At 43.9% G+C, this 9,636-nt stretch overlaps 1 protein-coding gene across 1 annotated transcript in view; it reads right to left on the bottom strand.

Moving 5' to 3' along the window:
* The window catches only part of RTF1 (RTF1 homolog, Paf1/RNA polymerase II complex component), a 66,914-nt gene that overhangs the window by 24,792 nt on the left and 32,486 nt on the right, over positions 1 to 9,636 (bottom strand). The window contains 2 exon segments of the mRNA XM_003791827.3: positions 6,890 to 7,094; positions 9,189 to 9,336. Of these exon segments, the coding sequence (XP_003791875.1) occupies positions 6,890 to 7,094; positions 9,189 to 9,336 (353 nt within the window).

Here is a 9,636-nt window from a genome sequence, read left to right as displayed (position 1 = left end):
GCAGCCGTCATTGTTGTTTGGCGGGTCCGGGCTGGGGATTTGAACCCGCCACCTTAGGTGTATGTGGCTGGCGCCTTAGCCGGTTGAGCTATAGGCGCCGGCCGTCTCTACTAATATTAAAAAAAAAAAAAAATTGAAGCAAGAGAATAGCTTGAGCCCAAGCATTGGAGGTTGCCGTGAGCTATGTATGATGCCATGGTACTTTACCCAGGTGACAGCTTGAGACTCAGTGTCAAAAAAAAAGAAGAAGAATGTGTGCTTGGCACCTGTAGCTCAGTGAGTAGGGTACCAGCCACATACACTGAGGCTGGTGGTTTGGAGCCTGGCCCCAGCCTGCTAAACAAAAATGACAACTGCAACCAAAAAATACCCAGGCATTGTGGCAGGCACCTGCAGTCTTAGCTACTTGGGGCTAAGGCAAGAGAATTGCTTAAGCCCAAGAATTTGAGGTTGCTGTGAGCTGTGACACCCTGGTACTCTACCTAGGGTGACATAGTAAGACTTTCTCCAAAAAAAAAAAAAAAAAATTAGGTTGGCGCCTATGGCTCAGTGAGTAGGGTGCCTGCCCCATATACCAAGGGTGGCGAGTTTGAACCTGGCCCCAGGCAAACTGCAACAAAAAAATAGCCAGGTGTTGTGGCAGGCACCTGTAGTCCCAGCTACTCGGAAGGCTGAGGCAAGAGAATTGCTTAAGCCCAAAGGCTGGAGGTTGCTGTGAGCTGTGACACCATAGCACTCTACCGAGGGCAACAAAGTAAGACTCTTGTCTCTAAAAAAAAAAAAAATTTAAATAATGTATATATTTAAAGAATACCAATTCTTGGGCAGTGCCTGTGGCTTAGTGAGTAGGGGGCCGGCCCCAGCCAAACTGCAACAACAACAAAAAATAGCCGGGCGTTGTGGCAGGCGCCTATAGTCCCAGCTACTTGGGGAGCTGAGGCAAGAGAATTGCCTAAAGCCCAAGAGCTGGAGGTTGCTGTGAGCTGTGATGCTACAGCACTCTACTGAGGGCAACAAAGGGAGACTCTGTCTCAAAAAAAAAAAAAAAAAAAAAAAAAGAATACCAATTCTTCACAAACTCTGCTGAAAAAACAGAAGTGGAAACACTTCTCAACTCATTTTAGGAGGCTACTATTAGTGTGTTACTAAAACAAGACAAAGATATCACAAGAGCAGAAAAGTATAGACCATTATCATTTATGAATAAAGACATAAGAATCAGCTCAGCACCCATAGCACAGTGGTTATGGTGTTGGCCACATACACCCAAGGTAGCAGGTATGAATCTAAACAATGACAACTGCAACAAAAAATAGCTGGGTGTCATGGCAGGCGCCTGTAATCCCAGTTACTTGGGAGGCTGAGGCAAGAGAATTGCTTAAGCCTAAGAGTTGGGAGGTTGCTGTAAGCTGTGATACCACAGCACTCTACCAAGGGTGACACAGTGAGACTAAAAAGAGAGAGAGAGAAAGAGATTAGAATCTACAAGATTGGCTTGGTGCCTGTAGTTCAGCAGCTAGGACACCCGCTGCATACACTGGGGCTGGTGGGTTTGAACCTGGCCCAGGCCTGCTAAACAACAATGACAACTGCAAATAAAATGCTGGGTGCTGTGGCAGGTACCTGTATTCCCAGCTACTTGGGAAGCTGAGGCAAGAGAACTGCTTAAGCCCAAGAGTTTGAGATTGCTGTGACCTATGCCAGGGCACTCCACTGAGGGCGACAAAGTGAGACACTGTCCCAAAGAACAAAAAAATCTCATCTGTACAAAGAATAGAAAAATCTGCTGGGTGTGGTGGCATGCACCTGTAGTCCCACTTACTAGAGGGATTGGGGGGAGAAGGACCGCAAGAGCTCAGGAGTTTGAGGTTGCAGTGAGCTACTATGACACTACTGCATTCAAGCCTGGACAAGAGAGCAAGATCCTGTCTCCAAAACAAACAAGTAAGCAAACAAGCCACCCCCAATGGAAATGGCATACAGATAAGCATATATGGATCAATGGAATAGAATTAGGAGTCTACAAATAAAACCATGTATCAATAGTCAACTTATTTTTGACAGAGGTGGCAAGACCATTCCTTCAATGAGGGAAGAATAGCTTTTCAACATGTAGGCTGAGACTCGTGTGTGTGTGTGTGTGTGTGTGCGTGTGCCATAGTGTGTGTGTGTGTGTGTATGTGAGCCATAGTCTCACTTTGTCACACTCCATAGAGTGCTGTAGCATCACAGCTCACAGTAATCCACTTGCCTGGGTCTCTCAGAGGGCTAGGAGTATAGGGGTAACCTTTTGTACTGAGAAGTTTGAATACACAAAGAATGAAGTCAGAACCCTAGCTCATACCACATACAAAAATTATCTTCAGGCCAGGTGTGGTGGTTCACTCCTGTAATCCTAGCACTCTGGGAGGCTGAGATGGGTGGGTTGACATGAGCTCACAGTTTCAAGACCAGCCTAAGCAAGATGGAGACTCTGTTTCTAAAAATAGCCACAGGTGACTGTAGTCCCAGCTACTTAAGAGGCTGAGGCAAGAAAATCACTTGAGCCCAAGAGTTTGAGGTTGCTGTGAGCTATGATGCTAGATAGAGCACTCTACTAAGGGTGACAAAATGAAATTTCATCTCAAAAACAAAAAAATTGTCTCGAAATACATCAACAACCTAAATATGAGAGCTAAAACTATTATAAAAATGTTGCATTAAATCTAACACTGCCCAAAGAACGAAAATACAACCTACTGAATGGGAGAACATATTTGCAAGTCATATATGTTATAAGGGTTTAGTGTCTAGAATATACAATGAAGTTTTGGCCAGGTACAATGATTCTGATCTGTAATCACAGCACTCCAGGGGGCCAAGTTGGGAGGATTGCTTGATATCAGGAGTTTTAGATTAGCAGGGAGTGCGGGGGGGGGGGGTAGGCGGATAAAAGACTGGCCTAGGGAACATGGTGAGCCTCCATCTCTATAAAAAATGATCACACCACTGGACTCCAACCTGGGTGACAGAGTAAGATCTGGCATCTATGTATTAAAGAGTACAGAGTCTCACTTTGTTGCTCCCAGTAGAGTGCCATGGGGCCATAGTTCACAGCAACCTCAAACTCTTGGGCTTAAGCGATTCTCTTGCCTCAGCCTCCCAAGTAGCCCGCCACAATGCCTGGCTATTTTTAGAGATGAATTCTTACTCTAGCTTAGGCTGGTCTCGAACTGGTGAGCTCAGGTAATCTGACCATCTTGGCCTCCTGAAAAAAAAGTTTTTAAAAAATAAAAACAGGCTGGCTCGGCACCTGTGGCTCAAGTGGCTAAGGCGCCAGTCACATACACCTAAGGTGGCAGGTTCCAATCCAGCCTGGGCCACCAAACAACAATGACGGCTGCAACCAAAAAACAGTCACACGTTGTGGCAGGTGCCTGTGGTCCCAGCTACTTGGGAGGCTGAGGCAAGAGACTCGCTTGAGCCCAGGAGTTGGAGGTTGCCGTGAGTTGTGATGCACCCAGGGTGATAGCTTGAGGCTCTGTCTAAAAAAAAAAAAAACAGCTGATTGTGGTGGCTTACACCTATAATCCTAGCACTTTGGGAGGCCAATGCAGGATTGCCTAAGCTTAGGAGTTTGAGATCAGCCTGAGCAAGAATAAGACATTGTCTCTAACGCCTCAACCCTAGGCGTGGTGCTCTGAGACTATAGTCACAGCTACTCAAGATGCTGAGGTGGGAGGATTGCTTGAGTCTAGGATAGCAGTTTTCAACCTCTGGGTCGTAACCCCTTTGTAACAATGAAAACACATCCTGCATATCAAATATTTACATTATGATTAATAACAGTAGCAAAATTATAGTTATGAAGTAGAAACAAAAATAATTTTATGGTTGGGGGTCACCATACAACATGAGGAACTATATTTTAGGGTTTCGGCATTAGGAGGCATTAGGAAGGCTGAGGTTGCAGTGAGCTGTGCTGAGTCACTGCATTCCAGCCTGTGTGCTAGAGCAAAACACTACCTCTAAAACAAATGAATACATAACTAAAATATTTTTTTAAAGTTTGAGAAAAACTACTCATTCATTACTCTTGTTCTACTTTATGATTTTTTCATAGGGTCCTCCTGGGCTTTATATGACAAACTCTTGTTATGCTTGCTACAGTTCAGAAATAAAAATGTTAGAAATCACGCTGAATCATCTATCAACTCCAGAAGCATTTCTTTTTTGTTTTTGAGACACAGTCTCACTTTATTGCCCAGGCTACAGTGCCAGGGCATCAGCCTTGTTCACAGCAACCTCAAACACCTGGGTTCAAGCAATCCTCCTGCCTCAGACTCCTGAATAGCTGGAGCCCACCATAATACCTGGCTAATTTTTCTCTTTTAAGGAGAGACAGGGTCTCATTCATGCTCAGGCTGTTTGAACTCCTGAGCTTAGACAATCCTCTTGCCTGGAACTCCCAGAGTGCTAGGATTGTAGGCTTGAGCCATCTCACCTAGCTTCAACATAGTCTCTTTCTTTTTTTTTTTTTTTTTTGAGACAGAGTCTCACTACGTTGTCCTGGGTAGAGTGCTGTGGCATCATAGCTCATAGCAACCTCCAACTCTTGGGCTTAAGCGATTCTCTTGGCTCAGCTTCCCAAGTAGCTGGGATTACAGATGCCCACCACAACGCCCAGCTATTTTTTAGTTACAGTTGTTTAGCTCGCCCGATCGGATTCAAACCTACCACCCTCAGTGTGGCTGGCACTATAACCACTGTGCTATGAGCGCCAAGCCTCAACATAGTTTAAGTGCTGTTTGTGCAAAACAGGTAACTTTAGGAGCACTCACACTCAAAACAAATGTCTACTGGTTCTTGCTGACTGAAAGCCAAACATTCTTGGGTAGGATAACTCATGACAATATCATCTCCATTTTTTCTTCTTTTTTTTGAGACAGAGCCTCAAGCTGTCACCCTGAGTAGACTGCCATGGCACCACAGCTCATAGCAACCTCAACTCCTGGGCTTAGGTGATTCTCCTGCTTCTGCCTCCCAAGTAGCTGGGACTATAGGCGCCCACCACAATGCGTGGCTATATTTTAGTTGCAGCCATCATTGTTGTTTGGTGGGCCCAGGCTGGATTTGAACCCACCAGCTCAGGTCTATGAGGCTGGTGCCTTAGCCACTTGAGCCACAGGCTGACAATATCATCTCCAGAAGGGACAAGGATCCTCAATGAAATGGCAAGAACTGCTGCCAAGGAAAATGCTTCCATTTTTCTGTTGTGATGTTAGGTAGGAAGAACCCTAGTTCTAAGGACTATTTTATTTCCTTAGCCAAAAAGTCAAGTTTACTTTTACCTTGAAATTCTGTTAGGAAATGCTATAGTGCTATGCAGTCATCCTATCTCATAGCAACCTCAAACTCCTGAGTACAAACGATCTTCCAGCCTCAGCCTCCCAGGTAGCTGGGACTATAGGTATCTTGCATAATACCTAATTTTTCAGTAGAAACGGGGGTCTTGTTCTTGCTCAGATTGTACTTGAACACCTGAGCTCAAGTGATCTTCTCATCTCAGCCTCCCAGAGTCCTAGGAATACAAGCATGAGCCACCGTGGCCAGCCAAGGAAGCACTTTTGCCCTTTAAAGTATGGTACAAGTTCAGAACAGAAGCAGTTTCTGAATCTGAAAAAGCAATTTACCATTTGAATTTTTCTTTTTTTGAGACAGAATGTCATTATGTCACCCTTGGTAGAGTGTGGTGGCATCACAGCTCACAGCAACCTCAAACTCTTGGGCTTAAGTGTTCTCTTGCCTCAATCTCCCATGGAGCTGGGACTATAGGCACCTGCCACAATGCCCAGCTATTTTTTGTTGTAGTTGTCATTGTTGTTTAGCTGGCCTGGGCTGGATTTGAACCTGCCATCCTCAATGTATATGGCTAGAGCTATAACCACTGTGCTACGGGCACTGAGCTACCATTTGAGTTTTTAAAAAATATAAAAACTGGAGGCAGCGCCTGTGGCTCAAAGGAGTAAGGCACTGGCCCCATATGCTGGAGGTGGTGGGTTTAAACCCAGCCCCAGCCAAAAACAAAAACAAAATGTATATATATATATAAAAGCTGGGAGCTAGGCACCTGTGGCTCAAGCAGCTAAGGCGCCAGCCACATACACCTGAGCTGGTGGGTTCAAATCCAGCCTGGGCCTGCCAAACAATTACAGCTGCAACCAAAAAATAGCCAGGCGTTGTGGCAGGTGCCTGTAGTCCCAGCTACTTGGGAGGTGGAGGCAGGAGAATCGCTTGAGCCCAAAAGTAGGAGGTTGCTGTGAGCTGTGATGCCTCGGCACTCTACCCAGGGTGACAGCTTGAGGCTCTGTCTCAAAAAAAAAAACCTAAACTGGGGCCAGGAGTGGTGGCTCACACCTATAGTCCTAGCACTCTGGGAGGCCTAGGTGAGTGGACTCCTTGAGCTCAGGAGCTAAGAGACCAGTATGATCAAGAGCAAGACCCCATCTCTAAAAACAGCTTGGTGTTGTGCTGGTGCCTGTAGTCCCAGCTACTCAGGAGGCAAGAGGATTGCTTGAGCCTAGGAGTTTGAGGTTGCTGTGAGCTATGATGACTTCATAGCACTCTACCCAGGGCCACAAAGTGAGACTCTGTCTCCAAAAAGAAAAAGAAAAAAATACACATAATGTGTTACAAACAAAATCTTATGAATAATGCATATTTGTAAAGTCAATGGCACTAAGTAAACAACAAAAGTGATCTTAAAGTTTACTAAATACATTATTTGCATCTCATCAAGTTAACAATCACATTGGCAAATGCCAGTCTCCATAAACAGGTCAGATATAAAGGAGAGGTGGAAATATAACACAAGAAATGAACAGGAAAGGTAGGGTAGTTACAACTTTACCTTCTTTTCAACACCTCCCTCTTCTCTATTCGATTGAAAAGTTCTTGCTCTCTCTCTTTCTCTGTCATCTGCTCTAGACGGGCCCTGTCTTCCTCATCTCCCATGAGATCTTCTCCATAGCCATCATGAAACTCTTCATCTTCTGAGGAGGAGTCTGAATCTGAACTAGAAGAGGAGCTGTTGCTGTCAGAATCTGACACTTCACCTGCAACAAAAGCCCAACACAAGATTACACTATGCTGCAGAAGACTGAGGACACAGGTGACCGCACAGTGTTGATTATCATATCAACATCCTTATCTCTCCCAGGTAAAGTGGCACACAACCACCTCAACTCCCTTGATAGCAGTCCTTGGTCTGCCTTCAGTAAATGCAAAAACAGATTAGGAGAATTTAGGCTGGAAAAAGGAACCAGCTTGTTATTTTTATTTTATTCCCTTTCCTGGGGTGGGGGTGTTTCACTGTATCACCCAGGCTGGTATTGAACTCCTGGGTTCAAGTGATCCTCCCACCTCAGTCTTCTAAGTAGCTAGGACTACAGGCTCATGCCACCACACTATTCTAGCTTATTCTTTTTAATTCAAATTTTATATTAAAAAAAAAACATTTCAGACCTATAGAAAAACATTCTAAGAACAGTTCGACCCCCATACATCCTTTACTTAGATTCACTCATTGTTAACACTGCCAACTTACTTTCTATTTCTGTCACACATAAAAAAATAATATATGCATTTTTATTTTTTATGTTGCCAAACTAAAAGTTTCAGAGATCATGACTCTTTACCCCTAAATATTTCTACCAAAGGGGACAGTCTTACATAACCAATTATACCATACAGTTTAGGAAAATTTAACACTGATACAATACCATTAACTATTCAGTTGGCTGGGCACAGTGGCTCACACCTGTAATCCTAGCACTCTTGGAGGCCAAGGAAGGTGGATTGTTTGAGCTCAGGAGTTAAGATACCAGCCTGGGCAAGAGCAAGACCCTGTCTCTACTAAAAAACAGAAAAACTAGCCAGACATGGTGGTACAGGCCTATAGTCCCAGTTACTCAGGAGGTTGAGGCAGAACCTCCTGAGTTTTGTTAAAGCCCAAGAGTTTGAGGTTGCTATGAGCTATGATGATGCCATAGCACTCTAGCCTGGGCAACAAAGTCAGACTATCTTAGAAAAAAAAGAAAAAAAGAACGAAGAGGGGCTTTATCTAAAAAATGCAATCAGTATAACCTAATTCTTTGTACTCTCAATGAATTCCAAACAAAAAAAAAAAAAAGAAAGAAAGAAAAATGTAAGTTTATTATTCTAGTTCTGAAACAACTTCTCTTTTCAAACTAGTCTTAATAGAAAATTCTGGCACGACCTTCCAAAAAAGAACATTTTCCCTGAGTTTTGAATCTGGTTCAAGGATCTCTCCCCTTATCTAGACCATGTATAACCAAGAAAAAGGAGAAGGGCCAGTCGCAGTGGCTCACATCTGTAATCCCAGCACTCTAGGAGGCCGAGCAGGGTGGACTGCCTGAGCTCAGGGGGTTCAAGACCAGTCTGGATCAGAGTGAGACCTGATCTCTAAAAATAGCTGGGTGTTGTGGTGGGCGCCTGTAGTCCCAGCTACTTGGGAGGCTAAGACAAGAGAATCATTTCAAGATTCAAGAGTTTCAGGTTGCTGTGAGCTAAGATACCATAACTGAGAGTGACCAAGTGAGACTCTGTCTCAAAAAAAAAAAAAAGAAAGAAAGAAAGAAAAAGAAAAAGGAGAAGGCGCTCAGGACAAAGTGAGTTGAGACTAATGCAGGGATTCCTCATGGGTTCCATGAATGGGTTTCAAGGGTCTCACCAACCCTCAGGTTGCACGCAGCTTTCTTGCTTCATATAGATCCTCAAAGGATTCATGAACATTGGAAAATTAAAGACCACATCTTTTTTATTTTTATTTATTTATTTTTTAGAGACAGAATCTTACTTTGTCACTCTCAATAGAGTGCTTTGACATCACAGCTCACAGCAACCTCCAGCTCTTGTCTTGCCTCAGCCTCCCAAGTAGCTGGGACTACAGATGCCTGCCACAATGCCCAGCTATTTTTTGTTGCGGTTTGGCTGAGGCCAGGTTTGAACCTGCCACCCTCTGTACATGGGGCTGGCACCCTACCCACTGAGCCACAGGCGCTGCCCAAGACCTTGTCTTAAAAGGCAGACGTCATGCTATAATGCAGGCACCTTTACTCCCCTCTTCTGCCTCTGCATCTTCAACCTGACATCAGTGAAAGCCCCCAGGTCTGGGCTGCTTGGCTCACCTTCCTCAGGGGCTGAGCTCTCAGCTGAACTGTCTTTGTCTGAACTGCCTGAGGAGGCAGTTTTGTTGGCCTGTTTCTTCATTGTTCCTTTCTTCTCTATTTTTCTGGCTTTTCCTTTCTTCTTATTTTTATTGCTCCCAAATGTCCACTATAAGGAGAAAAGAAAAAGGAAAACTGAAAATGTATATGAAAATACCACACTGAACCCTGTGATTGAATTAATGTACACAGCTATGATCTAATAAAAAAAAAAGAAAGAAAGAAAAAGAAAAAGGAAAACTGAAATAGGAATAGGGACTTTACTGGGAAAGTCTGGAAGATTCAAGAGTTAAGAGTCTCTGATATTCGTTTTTGAACACAAAACAAATACTCTTTATATGAAAAAAGGTAGAGATTTCTGATAACTTGATTAAAACTTCTTAACTTCTGGTTTGAAATTTCTTTCTTT

The sequence above is a fragment of the Otolemur garnettii genome, unplaced genomic scaffold, assembly GCF_000181295.1.
Source record: "Otolemur garnettii isolate 467f Iridium unplaced genomic scaffold, OtoGar3 scaffold00050, whole genome shotgun sequence".
Lineage (NCBI taxonomy): Eukaryota > Metazoa > Chordata > Mammalia > Primates > Galagidae > Otolemur > Otolemur garnettii.
Note: the sequence above shows the minus strand (reverse complement) of the source record. Positions and strands in the feature narration are given on the sequence as shown.